A 15,186-nucleotide genomic window follows, 5' to 3' on the forward strand; every position below is an offset into this window, starting at 1 on the left:
ACAACTTGCAGTATATATTTGAGAAGAAATGAAAGTTATGAACATATATGACTTTATTAGTCATAACGCAGGATGGCATGGTGGTGCAGTGGCTAGCCCTGTTGCCTCATGCTTCTAGGAGCTGGGTTCAAGCCCCTGCTAGGGTTTCATGTGTGTGGAGCTTGCATGTTTTCCCCATGTTATCGCGAGGTGTCCTCCAGGTACCTCCATGCTCAGGCTAAACAGAGTTACCAAATGGTTCATAGGTGGTCATGTGTCAGTGTGCCTTGCAATGGGTGTCTCATCCTGGGTTATTCCCTGCTTTCCCTGTCTTCATAATAAAAATTATTTTGTGTCCGCAAGCTAAATAAATAAATGTGTTGATGGTGAGCTACCGGGCGCTTTCTGAGGCTAATATTGTGAAGCCAGATTCCTTGTTTAGCCGATTAACTTTGAGGATAAGTGGCGGTAACTCTGGCTTTTCAATATCACACCACTAGTTTTCTTCACTCTTAAAAATGCTGAGTTGACGCTGTTGGCTTCGTACTTCAGGTTAACTTGACCCAAACTGAGTTGTTAATACCTAAATACTTGTAACCCATACAGTGCGGACCTGAAGGAGAATGGGCACGTCATGTAACTCTGCCAGTGAGAGGTGTCCTTGGAAGTAGCTCTCACTACCTGATCTGTACAGCCTTTTTTATTTTATTTATTTTATTGTCACTTAAAGATTTACAAACAAAAAAGCACAATAATAGTTACATACAGTCAGCGTGTCAATTTAAAGCGCTCTCACAATCAGCACCCATCTGGCCCTGCCCTTCATGTCTCCAACCGGTTTGGCCAGTAGGTGTCGCAGGCCATCGTGTTCCTCCCTGTCTCTTGCCCTTCAGTCCCAGTGTACTTAAGTCCCTTCTGTTTTCCCTGTTCCTTGGACTGCTGCATAGCTTAGTATGTTGAGCATTCATCTCAGACTGTTAGTACTGAGATATGATTGGCTGATTAGATTTAACAAGCAGTTGACCTGGTGTACCTAATAAAGTGGATGAATAAGGGAAAAATCAAATGTATTTTTCGTCATGGCAATATCTGACCATCAGTTACCTGCTTTCTTAGTTTCTCCCAAAAAACAAACTCTGACACCTTTTTGTACTGTGTTAGTGTCCAGGGCTTTTAAGTGAACTGCGCTCTTTAAACTACTCATAATGAGTATTAGACTTGTGAGATGTGTGTCAGGTTTGTATTGAATATGGATCATTAAAGTGTGTTTGATACAGGGACAAAAATTTTAACTTAATTATATAAGCTTTGATAAATTATATCATGTTGGGTTTAATAAATTTACCAGACCTAGCATTGTGAACCACGTTGTCCCTATGTCAGATAGCATCTACACACTGTAAAAAAATATTTGTAGAATTAACACTGAAGTGGCATAAAATCATGACATTAAAAAACTATAAATGGAAATACAATGGAACATTGTTAACAGTAATATTTAGTCAAATCATTAATCAAACATTTCTTTGTAGAAATTACTTAATACTGTCGTTTAAATGCAGAAATATCCTAATACTAAAACCAGTGTAATGCAGTTTAAATGACAACATGATAGCATTAAAATAACATTTTTGTCAGGTACATTTTTTGATGTATATGTGCAGATGTAGCCACTTGAATTTTCCCATATTTCCATGATGGGTCCCTGTCTGGTCCTTGGCTGTTCCTTGGCTGGTCCTTGGCTGGTCCTTGGCTGTTCCTTGGATGGTCCTTGGCTGGGTCCTGGGTGGGACCTTGACTATAATAAGATCCCCCACGATGATGTAATGAACAAGTATAATTTTCTTATATTTAGACAAAATTCCAGTTTCATTAATAAACTGATTACACTGCAATAAATGGCCTGTGAAATTTAAGAAACTGTTTCTGCTGTGAGGCAAAGATGGCCAAGATCAAAATGTATTTTTAGTCAGTTTATTGATGAAGTTAGAATTTTGTATTTTACTTCACCTTTTGGAGATGAGGCGGACCCATGATGTCTGCAGTATAATAATTACAGTCCTAAACAAAGTAATAAGATTGAGTGTGGTATATGAAAATTAAACAGATTTGAAGCCCATCGAGCTTGTTTAGCACATGATGAAGTACTTCATCTGCAAGGAGGCCAAGCCAGATACAAAGCAGCAGCGTGTCCAAGCAATAGAGTTATTTTGGGAGAGGAGAGTGACCCAAGATGTGTGTAACAGACTAATTACAGGCCTAAACAAAGTAATAAGGTTGATTGTGGAGAATAAAGGTGGACAGAGTAGAAAATGAAAAATAAAAAAAAACATATTGATGTTGTCCCCCACAAGAGGCTCCTACTTAAACTCAAAGCGACAGGTATTTTAGGTACCATAGCGACCTGGATTGATAACTGGTTAACAGATAGGAAACAGCGAGTAGTTATAAGAGGCACAATGTCACAGTGGGCTTGCCTTCATAGTGGGGTACCGCAGGGTTCGATTTTAGGACCACTATTGTTCCTAATTTACATAAATGATATGGATACCAATATATACAGTAAACTGGTGAAATTTGCAGATGACACCAAGGTGGGTGGTGTAGCAGATACTGAATTAGTGGCTCAGCAGCTACAGCGGGATCTTGATTTAATTAGTGACTGGGCCAATACCTGGCAGATGAAATTTAATGTCGATAAATGTAAGGTACTCCATCTAGGGAGCAGAAATATAAAGTACAGGTATTTCATGGGTGTCACTGAAATAAAGGTAGCTGATCATGAGAAAGACCTTGGTGTGTATGTTGATGCTTCCATGTCCCATTCTCGCCAGTGTGGGGAAGCAATAAAAAAGGCCAATAGGATGTTGGGGTATATCTCCAGGTGTGTGGAGTTTAAGTCAAGGGAGGTAATGCTAAGATTATACAATTCCTTGGTGAGACCTCACCTAGAATATTGTGTGCAGGTTTGGTCACCATATCTTAAAAAGGACATTGTGGCCTTAGAAAAGGTGCAGCGTAGGGCCACAAAAATGATTCCTGGTCTTAGAGGAATGTCATACGAGGAACGGTTACTTGAGCTAAATCTGTTCAGTCTCAAGCAAAGGAGATTGAGGGGGGACATGATCCAGGTATATAAGATTCTAACAGGTTTGGATGCTGTTCAACCAAATAGTTACTTCAGCATTAGTTTAAATACACGAACTCGTGGCCATAGGTGGAAATTAGCGGGAGAACATTTCAAGCTGGATTTAAGGAAGCACTTCTTTACACAGCGTGTAGTCAGAGTATGGAATAGCCTTCCTGATAATGTAGTGCAAGCTGAATCCTTGGGTTCCTTTAAATCAGAGCTAGATAAGATTTTAACGACTCTGAGCTATTAGTTTAGTTCTCCCCAAGCGAGCTTGATGGGCCGAATGGCCTCCTCTCGTTTGTATAGTTCTTATGTTCTTATGTTCTTATATGGTTCTGTACTGTGCTTGAATAAAACAGACACATTCCTTAGTGTGTTCTGTCTGTCTAATAGTCTGAAAGGCTGCTGATGGCTGCATATTCACGGGGTGGGGTGGGGGGCAGTCACAATGACATGTGAATGTATCATTAACTTCTCTGTTTGGCCACAATGAAAAGAGATATGTTTGCAGGGGATCAAGGTGAGGTTGTTTTCTTAATCTAAGAACACTGAACCAATGGTCAAGCAGGGTGGTGGTAGTATCATGCTGTTCTGCTGACAGTACTTTACGTCACTACGTTGCACAAAGAGGATGGAATGATGAAGTAGCACTAGATAGATAGATTGGGAATTTTTTGTCATAGTACCAGACTCAAAAAGAGGAACATAAAAGAAACACAGCATAATCAGTATTTACTGTAACCCTTTGGAGTCTGAGGCCTCTCACCCACTTTCAAAGTAGTCTGACATGCCTTAACATTTTACAGTTTTTCTGAATTGCTAAAACACGTTTCCTAAAATCTCCACTCCTTTAATCAACTGTACTCTCCTCTCCCAAAATAATTCTATTGCTTAGACACACTGCTGCTTTGTACCTGGCTTGGCCTCCTTGCAGATGAAATATTTCATCATGTGCCAAATAAGCTTTATGGAATATTATTTAGCACTATATAACGTAGAATACAAGTATTATGATATTATTAAAAAGTATGTCAAATATCCATGATGTAATCATTACAATGTACACATTATAATGTAATCAACACAATGTAATCAACTGAGTATGTATTTGCACCTTTTGTTAGTCTGAGATTCTGTTAGCTACTTTATGTTAGTCCTGAATCTATGAATATTCACTTTTATTAACGTATATTTTATCACTATGTTAAAGGACAAATATATTATCAACCTTTTAGTTAGACAATGTGTAAAAAGCTGAAACTGCCAAGGTTTACTACTGAAGGAAGGGATTCGCCTAAGTTCACCAGAAGTTCATGGCTGAGCATTTTTAAAAAACCAAGTGGAGCAGCTCGTGCCACCATTACGTTCAGCTGAGAGACCAAATGGTAAAAGAAATGATTGACAAACTTATCACCTAGGGGTGTGGATTAAGGGAAAAAAACAATTATTTTAATGGCTAAAGGAATGATGATGCTTAAGTGACGAGATACTGTTAAATGATAAGAACTTATATAAAAATTGGTGTAAAACAGCCTTGGTTGTAACTTCATTGTTGCAATAAAGACTGAATTCTGGATACTGCACAAGCGGCCCTCTGACTTCTGATTTGGCGGGGAAGGAGAAAAAACCACGACATAAATTGGCATCACGAACAGGACCGGAGAAGAGACCTGGGGAGGCGAGCACCTGGCGGAGAACCGGGAGACACCCGTCTGAATTTAAGTGGCGCGACCTAAACATAGGTAAGGAAAGGTTTTTATTATTGTTTAATAGAATAGGGAAATAGAATAGGGAGACGGAGACGGGGGTGTCTCGGAGCTGTTTGTGCAGTGTCCAGTGGGCCCAGTGTGTGTGTGATGTGAGAGAAGTCCCTAAAGGAAGGGTCACGTGTGGATATTCCCTCAGAGATAAGCGCCTTGAAGGAGGGGAAAGTTGACCCTGAGGGCTTGATATATTGTTGCGAGGCGTAGAGGCCTTGAAGGTTTAATAAGTGATTTAAAGGTATTGCCCTGAGAGAGGGCCAGTGTTTGTGCTGCAGGTTCTTGAATTAGTGTGAGCCAGAGACATCGCCCTAAGAGAGGGGGGTCTCCCTGTTCTGATAAAGTAAAGGTTGGGTTGCCCTAAGGGAGGGGCCCGTGTGTTTCAAGTTGTGGGGGGAAAATGCTGTTATGTCGTGATACAAAGATATTGCTAAGGAATTGTTTTAAGCAAAGGTTATGTTGTGTTGCAAATAAAATATTGGTAAAGTAATAAGGCCAGAGAGAGCCTAAGTATTAGAAGTTGTGGGGATTTTAAAGGTCTGCTGGATCAGACTGGTTTTGTTATGCAGAAGTGGGGAAAGTGATCATATATGCAATTTTGGGTTGAATCAGAGAAAAAGCACATATATTTTTGACGGATAAGTTGAGTGATAAGGTGTATGAAGCAGAAATAAGCACCCCAGAGGTAAAACTGCTTAGGAGACTAAAATTAAAAAGGGATCAATCTAGCAGGGGGACTGGATAGAGCATTTGTGATTTCTATAAAAAATCAATTATAGTAGTGGAAGTGCAGGTAGGTGAGTTTAGAATTTTGACAAATCTCAAAATAAAGTTTTTTGAATAAAATGTGATTAGAAGATTCTCTGGACTATAGAGACTAAGTTTAGAGATAAAGGGTATTAAAGCACATCTTTGTGAGAGAACAACAGGTCATAGACAAGATGTTTCGTGACTTTCCATGGAATTAGGGAGTTCAACAGAGAAAGTGTGAGGAGGCTCGTGTGCACGGTGGGCAGACAAGCGTAAAATCAGGCTGATAAAAAAGAGAGAAGGGAAGTTTTTGAGGATCTAGCACAAGAGAAGCTTTGGTATATGTGTGCCCGTAGATAATTGGGTGCAACGTTAGGAGTAAGTAGAAAATAATTTAGAGTCAGTGAGACTTTAAGGTGAAGTAGGTTCAGTCAGGGAGAGAACTCTTATTAAGGAAAAGAAAGGAAAACAATAGAACATGGGTTGGCTGTGAGGAAATTTGCAAATTTTTATACCAGACAGGAAAACAGCCCAAGTGACAGTAGAGTGGAGGATAACAGTAAAATAAAGGGCCCAGTAAAGGCAGCAGACACACCAGTACAGCAGCTGGGGAGGGAGCACCCCCTGCTTAAAACAAAGATAGAAAAGATGTCTAAAAAGTGGGAGAATAGAACAAAGGCCCTGGTAACTAAGTGGCCTAAAGGGGGCACATGGGATGTAGCAGTGTGTGGGGAGATGGAGACTCTGATAAAGTATCATAAGGCTAATAAGAACACAGAAAGGCGTAAAAAGAAAAGGCGTAAGGAACTGGAAGTTTTGAGGTTGTTTAAAGTAAAGGGAGAGACCCGGAGAAGGGACCAGAAAGCAATGAGAAAGGCATTAAGTGAGAAAGAAGAGATGAGGCAGAAAGAAATATGGCCACCGTCTTATCAAAGTCAGTACCCGTTAGTGGAAGCCCCACCTCCTTCATACAAGGGTCAGTTTCCAGTAATAGAGGGGAAGGTAGAATTCAAAGGTGAGGTGACACAGAAGGATCAAGCAGGAAGTGAGCAGAAAGGAACAGCAAGTTGTTTAGATGGATACAGGGAAGTGAGTGCATTGCTGCGGCAGGCCATGGAGGAAGGACTGCGAGGGAGTGAGCTAATAACAGAAGGCCAGGTATGTGGATCTGAGAAAAAGGGAAGTGCTAAAAAGGTGGGGTATGGAGTAAGTGGTAGTGAAGTAGAAGGGCTGACGCACCTGCTGGACACCCCTAACCCTCCATCTAAAGGATGGAGTCAGTTTCAGGAGAAGGAGACAGAAACAGAAAGTGAGGAAGGAGTAGAGGATAGAGTAGTGAGAAGCAGGAGGGCTGTAAGGCCCCCCACCAGGTACACTCCGATGCTTCCGTTAATGGTGAAAGGAGCACAGACACAGTATGTGCCGTGGGCAGGACAGGATCTGGAGGGCCTGCTTCTCAGACTCCCAGTTCTGGCAGAAGGGGCCGGAAAGTGGATAAAAGCAATAGAGGAGGAAACTATGGGTCGGCTCCTGGCGATAGGGGACATAAAGGCGGTTATGGCTCGCACTTTGGGGGTGGACGCAATGGAGAGACTCCTGCGAAGCAGTGGCCTGGCAGCGGCGACAGGGACTCCTGTGAATGATGCATGTCCCTTTGACGGTTACCGCGCTAACTTCTGGCACCAGCTGCGATTAATGTTTCCTCCACGGCTGAGTGTGGTTGAAATGAAGGTGGAGCCCATAAAGGAGGGGGAGAGCCCAGCTGCCTATCTGCAAGCTCAAGAAAAGCGGTGGCGCACTGAGAGCAGGATCTGCAGAAACCGACATTCAGAAGTCTGTACCGGAGGGCACTGCAGGACGCACTCCCTAAGCCAGTGAGAAGCAGGCTAAGGCAAGTTGTGGGACTTATTACTATGCCTGAAGAGCAGTACCGTGAGCAGCTGATTCACGCTATTGACTTGTACAGAGAGGAGGAGGACTCTGCTAAAGAGCGTGAGAGGGAGCTGACAAAGAAACTGAATCAGATGCAGCTGGAGGAGCTGACCGCTAAAAAGAAAAAATTCCAGGCACCAGTGGTCTCTCCAGACCCCAGCCCCCGGGGGCAGCCTGTGGACAGCCGACAGTCTCCTGTCGCTGGGGCCCCTCAGAACACTAATTGGTCTTCGGTCCCTGATTGGAATAGAGAGAATAGATATGATAGGTGGGGGGGTGACCAGAGAGCACCTGATTTCCCACAAATTAGACAATCCCAGTCTATGGGAAGCCTGGGGAACAGGCCACTTCAGCTGGTGTGCTGGAAATGTAACCAGCCTGGTCATACCTCTAGAGTCTGCCCAAATCCACCCTTTCAGGGGGTGAGCCCGAGACGCCCTATTGGCCCGGTTAATCCAGGAGGCTCTGTAGGTCCAATGCCAAATAGAGGCAGGGGTGGCAATCCGCAGTTGCAGAATAACAGATCACGGGGTCCGATCAACCCGTGGGCCCAGGGACGTTTATTCTAGGGGTGCCCAGAGAATCCTAAAGGGGGACCTCAGATGCCAATGTTGAGTAAGGGGTCTGAGGCTGAGCCGATGCTGCAGGTTCAAATAAATGGCAAAGTAATTCCAATGATGATAGACACTGGAGCCACCTACACTTGTGTAGGACTAAAAGATGCCAGTCATATCCCCCAGTCCGCTGAGAAGGTCAGGACCATAGGATTCTCGGGACAAGTGCAGCATATTCCTAAATCTGCTCCAGTGGAGATTAAGATAGGGGACAAAACTGTAAATATGCCCATACTAATATCAGAGCACACCCCAGTGAATTTGTTAGGCAGAGATGCTTTGTGTCAGCTGCAGATAGATATAAAATGTACAGAGGGAGGTGTAGAGGTGCTCAGTGGACAGTACAGCCTTATGCGACAAAATTTGTTGTTCCACAGAGGGCAGTATAGTTTATATGGGATTGAAGATGTTACTGGAAAAATTTGGGACATTTTAGAACAGTGGGGCCCATTTATACAGGAACAATATAGCAATAGGTTAAATTGGACACAGGACAAACATATTTGTTTGTTGCGATGGGGAAAATTCAGTGATCCTGAAGTAAAGGATGAGTGGGATCAGCTGATAGAGTCTCTGCCTGGCCGGGAGAAAGAAAGGATGTGCATGATAACAGATGGGATAATATTAGGCCCTGAGGGAGTAGCCATTCCGATTTGGAAAACGGGAATAGTGGGAGAATGGTACAACATACCCGACATGGAGCCCCACATAGCAGTGGCTTTTAATTGGTCTATGCTGGATCTGGGAGAAATGATGGGGCGAGCAAAGCAGGTGGTTTGGGTGCCGACGGTGCGTGAAAGAGTGCAGGCAGCAGCAGGAGAGAAGATGTTAAGGATTCAGTGGAGTGCAAAGGTTGTAGGTGATTTGAAGTTTGACAATAGAGATTCGTGGCTGTGGAGCATGATAGGAGTACAGTGTGATGCAAAAGAAAGTACAGAGGAATGTTGGCAGGAAATGGAAAGGCAAGTGCCTGAGGAGGTGTGGACTGCTCATGATAGATGTAGGCCTCGTAAATTCAGCTAGTCCTCTGGAAATTTATCTTAAACCAGGGTGCACACCACCCTGGAAAAACCAGTACCCCATGAAACCTGAGGCCGAGGAAGGTATAAGGGAAACGATAGAGGGATTACTGGATGCAAGGGTGTTGGTGCCTACCATTAGCTGCTGCAACACCCCCCTCTTGCCTGTGCCAAAGGCAGGAGGTGAAAAGTGGAGGCTGGTTCATGATTTGCGTGCAGTAAATGAGGTAGTGGAGGATCAGACAACAGAAGTTCCCAATCCACATGCTCTGTTGACAAATGTGCCTCCTACTGCAAAATGGTTTACAGTTGTGGATTTGTGTTTTTCAGTGTGCCCCTTGCAGAACAGTCACAGTTTCTGTTTGCTTTCACCTACAGGGGTCAGCAGTATACCTACACGAGGATGCCACAGGGATTTAAGCATTTGCTGCATGTTTTTAATCAGGTGCTTAAGGCAGACTTAGATGGACTGAAGTTAAAAAGTACAGTAATACAGTATGTGGATGATCTATTGTTGTGTGCTGAAACGCTGGCAGACTGCCACCAGGACTCAGTGCAGTTGCTGAAGGTTTTGGCGAAAGGGGGGCATAAGGTGTCCAAGGCCAAGCTGCAGTACTGCCAAGAGCAGGTTACGTACTTGGGGCGTGAGATCAGCCATGGGAGGAAAGCTATAGCAGCAGAACAGCTAACGGGGATCACTAAGGCTCCGAAACCCATGACTGTGTCACAGATGCTGACTTTTTTAGGGATGACAGGGTTCAGCATGGACTGGATTGAGGACTATGCTGTGAAGGTGGCACCGTTGCGGGCACTGATAAAGGAGGAGGGCCACACTAATTTGAAGGCCTCCTTAATTTGTACAAATGAGGCCTCAGTAGCATTTGAATCTATCAAGCAGGAGCTACAGAATGCACCTGCTCTGGGCCTCCCAGACTACACCAAGCCGTTTTATCTGTATGTCGGGAACAGGAAGGACGGCTTTGGGACAGCCCTGCTCACTCGGGACTTGTGTCCTGGCAGATGGAAGCAGCCATTGGCATACTACAGTATGAAGCTGGACAATGTGGCTCAGGGATACCCACCCTGTTTTCAGGGAGTGGCGGCTGCCTATTTAGGCTATGAAAAGGCCACTGCTATCACAATGGGTTATCCAGTGACAATTTATACTTCACATGAGGTGGTGGACCTTATTGACAAAGGCAAATTTGTGTTGAGCCCAGCGAGGCAGTTAGCGTACTTTGCATTTCTCTCTTACCCTGATGTGACAATAAAGCGCTGCACTACAGTAAACCCTGCAGACAGCATTCCCCTGGAGGATGAGGGGCAGCCACATGAATGTGTGGCAGAGTCTTTGGTTTACACTAAACTGAGACCAGACTTGGAGAGCTCTCCCACTGAAAATAGCGAGATGGTGTTGTTTGTTGATGGCTGATGTTGGAGAGATGGAGATGCCTTGAAGGCTGGGTTTGCTGTAGTTCAGGCACAGGGTGATGATTTTTACACTCTCGTTTCAGAACCAGCGGCACAGCCGTTTTCCGCTCAATTAGCGGAGATAAAGGCTTTGACTGCAGTGTGCCAGCGAGGACAACATAAGACGGTTACAATCTACACAGACTCTGCATACGCACACGGTGTATGCCATCTCTTTGGAGCAGTCTGGAAGCAAAGGGGGTTTCGCAAAAGTGACGGCTCCCCCAATCAGCATTATAATCAGATTTTGGAGTTGCTACACACAATGATGCGTCCTAAGCGTTTGGCTATTGTTAAGTGTCAGGCCCACCGCAAAGGTCGTGATTTTGTTATTCAAGGCAATGCGGCCTCTGATGCGGCAGCCAGGGCGGCTGCACAGGTCAGGACTGCTCATCTTTTGCCTATGGTGACTGTAGAGCCGGACCTTACTGTTTCTGATCTGGTGGTCCTGCAGGAGCGTGCGGGCCCCTATGAGGCCTCAGTGTGGCTAAAAAGGGGGGGCTCTAAGGATGCTAATGGTCTGTATCGCAACCATGAGGGACTTTTGGCCGCACCTCTGTCTTTGGTGAACATTTTGATAACGGATGCGCATGGTCTTGACCATTGCGCAAGGGGGGAGGTGTTATGGAAAATTACACGGCAAGGTTTCTGGGCACCTCAGATGCAAGCAATGGTGGATGCAAGGTTGTCAGAATGTGAAGTGTGCATTAAGAACAATGTACGCAAAGCAATCACGGCCCCAATAGGGCACATTCCAGTGCCTGAGGGACCATTCAGACACCTAGTGATGGACTATGTGGACATGGGAAAGACAGCATATGGAAAGCGATATATGCTTGTGATTGTGGACAGGTTCAGCAGATGGGTGGAGGCAATACAGTCGAAGAACATGGGAGCGATGACAGTGGTGAAATTCCTGATCAGAGAGGTGATTCCGAGGTTTGGGATACCAACTGAAATAAGCTCTGATAATGGAGCTGCCTTTATGGGGAAAGTTACTAAGTTAGTGGTTCAACAGCTGAGAATAAAACAAAGGTTGGGATGTGTGTATCACCCTCAGTCGCAGGGCATGGTGGAGAGAGTGAATGGCACACTTAAGCAGAAGCTGAATAAGATTTGCGCCACCATGAAAATGAACTAGGTGGATGCACTGCCAACAGGCTTGATGGCGTATCGGATGGAAACGCACAGGGTGACGCATTTGTCTCCGCATGAAATGCTGACAGGGAGACCAATGCCTGGATCGACTTGGAGGGGGCCGTATAAGGGACCCAGCCTAGATCAGCTGGGGGATGAATTAAAGTTGTACATGAGGACGTTAACCAAAATACACAAAGCTATTTCCAAACAGGAAAAGGAGAAAGCACAGAAAGAAGACACAGACCAGGAGGAGCCAGTCATCTTTCCAGGAGATAAAGTCTACCTGCGAGTGTTCCGGCGAAAGTGGCACGAGCCCCAGCGAGAGGGACCCTTCAAGGTGACACGAGCCACAGCAACAGCGGTACAGGTAGAAGGGAGTAATACGTGGTACCATTTGAACCACTGCACTAGAGTACTGCACGAAAGGCAGATAGTCACTGAAAACGACACAGAGGATGCAGCTGCCCTTGGCTCAGATGGCCCTGATGGAGGTCCCAGAGGAGCTCCACAGCTTGGGGTGGAGCCAGTTTCAGGTTCAGAACAGACTGAGGGTCAAGAGGGAGCGTCGCAAGCAGACCAGCCACTCCAGACAGGACACGAAGCTGTGGGTTCTGGTAGGGCTGACAGCGATGATATTGGTGATGCTAATGATATATCAGGCCCTTCAGGTCTGGGGGCACAGCAGGACCACAGGTCAGGTGAGTTCAGAACAATTGACTTCACTGACTCAGCCTTGTCCTTTGATGCTGAATAACCTCTCAGATAACAATGAGCGAAAGCGGAGAGATAGGGAGGAGATATGAGAGTGAGGAGAGTGAACAAATTGTAGAATATACCCAGGATGAAATAGACCTGGATGGATTAGCAAAATGTATGCTTGGAAATTGGTGGTATAAATGGGCAAAGTATACCGCCGCTTCATTAGAGCAGGAGGGTTGTGTGTTGTGTGCAGGTCCTGACCCTTCAGTTAGGGTAGTCCCGTTCCCATACACTAATAAACAGTGTGAAGAATGGGAAATGGAGAGGATTATGAAAGAGTCTGGAAGAGTCTGTGTCAGGAGGGGCAGGCCCATATCTAACCAGTCAGAGCGCATACCATACTGCCCCTATCAGTGTCTGATATATCAGGGAAATGCTAAATATGCTTACAGGGTGGAAAAGCATTGTGGGCAGTTTAAGCCCAGGGAAGGGGGACAGCAAGATATTATGATGAACAAATTGAGTTTTTTCAAGGGACGTATTTATGAGTGTTTTACGAATGATGGATCAGAGGAGGTAGGCATCTTCTGGGGAATCTGTGGAACTGTTTGGGATGTGAAAGGTCCCCGATCACAGAACGGAGAACTATGACGTGTTCCGCTGGACGTGCTAGAAAACCAGAGTGTGCCCCTGGCAGATGTGTGGTGGCTGTGTGGTAAGGAGGGCGGATTGAGGCCTACTCTTTCCTATAATTGGGGAGGCCTCTGCGCTAGGGTAATGTTAGCCAGCCAGGTGGATATATATTCTAGAAGATGACTATCTAGGTCCCGCAGATTTGTTGCAAATTATGAGAAGGATCCCAATGTATATATAGATGTGATTGGCCAGCCGAGGGGCATTCTAGAGAAATATAAGGCGAGAAGTGAGATAGCTGCTGGTTTCGAATCAATAGTAATTTGGCCTACTCTTAAGAAAAATGTGGAATGGATAAATAATTTGTACTATAATCAGCAGAGGTTTACCAACTATACTCAGGAGGCACTCGCATCTCTGAGGGAGCAGCTTCAGGCCACCAGTCTGATGACCTGGCAGAACAGGATGGCCCTGGATTGGCTCCTGGCAGAGAAAGGGGGACAGTGCGTGCTGTTTGGGGATCAGTGCTGTACGTTTATTCCTAATAATACAGCCCCGGATGGTTTCTTTACTGAGGCTATGAGAAAGTTGCAGGGGTTACAGGATGAGATGGCAAGTAATGCAGGACAACATTACGGGTTGTTTGACTGGTGGTATGATATGTGGGGAAATTGGCAGCAAGCCCTTATGAAAGCACTTTGTGTGGGTGCTGTGCTCATTTTTGCTCTGCTACTAATCTTTTGTTGTGTAGTTCCTCTTGTTCGCTCCCTAGTGAGGAGAGCACTGTCCCGGCAGGCGACTATAGCTGCAATGTCCAGAGTGGTGGGAGGACCGTTTGGAGCGGCATCCTCCTGGACCAACACGAAAACGGATGGCGACATAGACACCTTGGATGCAGTCCTGACCATAGCTGAAGTTCGGCCGTTCCGTGTGTGAATACTCCGGGCGGGAGACCTGCAGCATGCCTGCCCCCCACGACATGTAGGATTTTTTCTGATTAGGACAGACTGTCCGTTATAATAGTCTGAAATGTTATTAGTGAACCTTTTACTTATCTTTGTATTACATATATCTGTTTTTGTATTGGGTTTGTAATAGATTTTGTAGTCCTGCTGTATATGCAATATATTCATGGGAGGTCATTTTATGGTGATCCTCCCCTCCCTTCCTGATGTACCCCCTTTGCTGCTGTTGGTTGACTCGCAGTGAGTAGTTTGTGAGCCATGCCTGCCATGGACCCCGAAGGGGGGCCGTGCCTGTGGCGGGCTGGGAGTGGAATTTCCCTAGGACTTAGGGTTTTTGCCCTCCCTCCTAGGCTGGATGGACAGGATTGTGTGTGGGACTCCATGGAGTCCCAAAGGGGGGAAATATAAGAATATTATTTAGCACTATATAACATAGAATACAAGTATTATGATATTATTAAAAAGTATGCCAAATATCCATGATGTAATCATTACAATGTAAACATTATAATGTAATCAACACAATGTAATCAACTGAGTATGTATTTGCACCTTTTGTTAGTCTGAGATTCTGTTAGCTACTTTATGTTAGTCCTGAATCTATGAATATTCACTTTTATTAATGTATATTTCATCACTATGTTAAAGGACAAATATATTATCAACCTTTTAGTTAGACAATGTGTAAAAGGCTGAAACTGCCAAGGTTTACTACTGAAGGAAGGGATTCGCCTGAGTTCACCAGAAGTTCACGGCTGAGCATTTTTAAAAAACCAAGTGGAGCTGCTCGCGCCACCATTATGTTCAGCCGAGAGACCAAACGGTAAAAGAAATGATGGACAAACTTATCACCTAGGGGTGTGGATTAAGGGAAAAAACAATTATTGTGAATGGCTGAAGGAATGATGACGCTTCAGTGACGAGATATTGTTAAATGATAAGAACTTATATAAAAATTGGTGTAAAACAGTACTGGTCACACCTTACGTGTCCAGCCTTGGTTGTAACTTCATTGTTGCAATAAAGACTGAATTCTGGATACTGCACAAGCGGCCCTCTGACTTCTGATTTGGCGGGGAAGGAGAAAAAACC

The 15,186-nt window shown here is 44.7% G+C and overlaps 2 protein-coding genes across 18 annotated transcripts in view; both read left to right on the forward strand.

The window, feature by feature from the left end:
- Positions 1-15,186, forward strand: part of LOC125715410 (zinc finger protein 239-like) — a 253,618-nt gene that overhangs the window by 64,662 nt on the left and 173,770 nt on the right. The gene's annotated exons all lie outside the window — the stretch shown is intronic.
- Positions 4,988-12,814, forward strand: LOC125715434 (uncharacterized). Its single transcript, XM_048986939.1, has 2 exons — positions 4,988-6,780; positions 12,009-12,814. The coding sequence occupies exons 1-2, from the start codon at positions 6,271-6,273 to the stop codon at positions 12,549-12,551; spliced, it is 1,053 nt and encodes a 350-aa protein (XP_048842896.1). The 5' UTR covers positions 4,988-6,270; the 3' UTR covers positions 12,552-12,814.

Source organism: Brienomyrus brachyistius, chromosome 20 (assembly GCF_023856365.1).
Source record: "Brienomyrus brachyistius isolate T26 chromosome 20, BBRACH_0.4, whole genome shotgun sequence".
NCBI lineage: Eukaryota > Metazoa > Chordata > Actinopteri > Osteoglossiformes > Mormyridae > Brienomyrus > Brienomyrus brachyistius.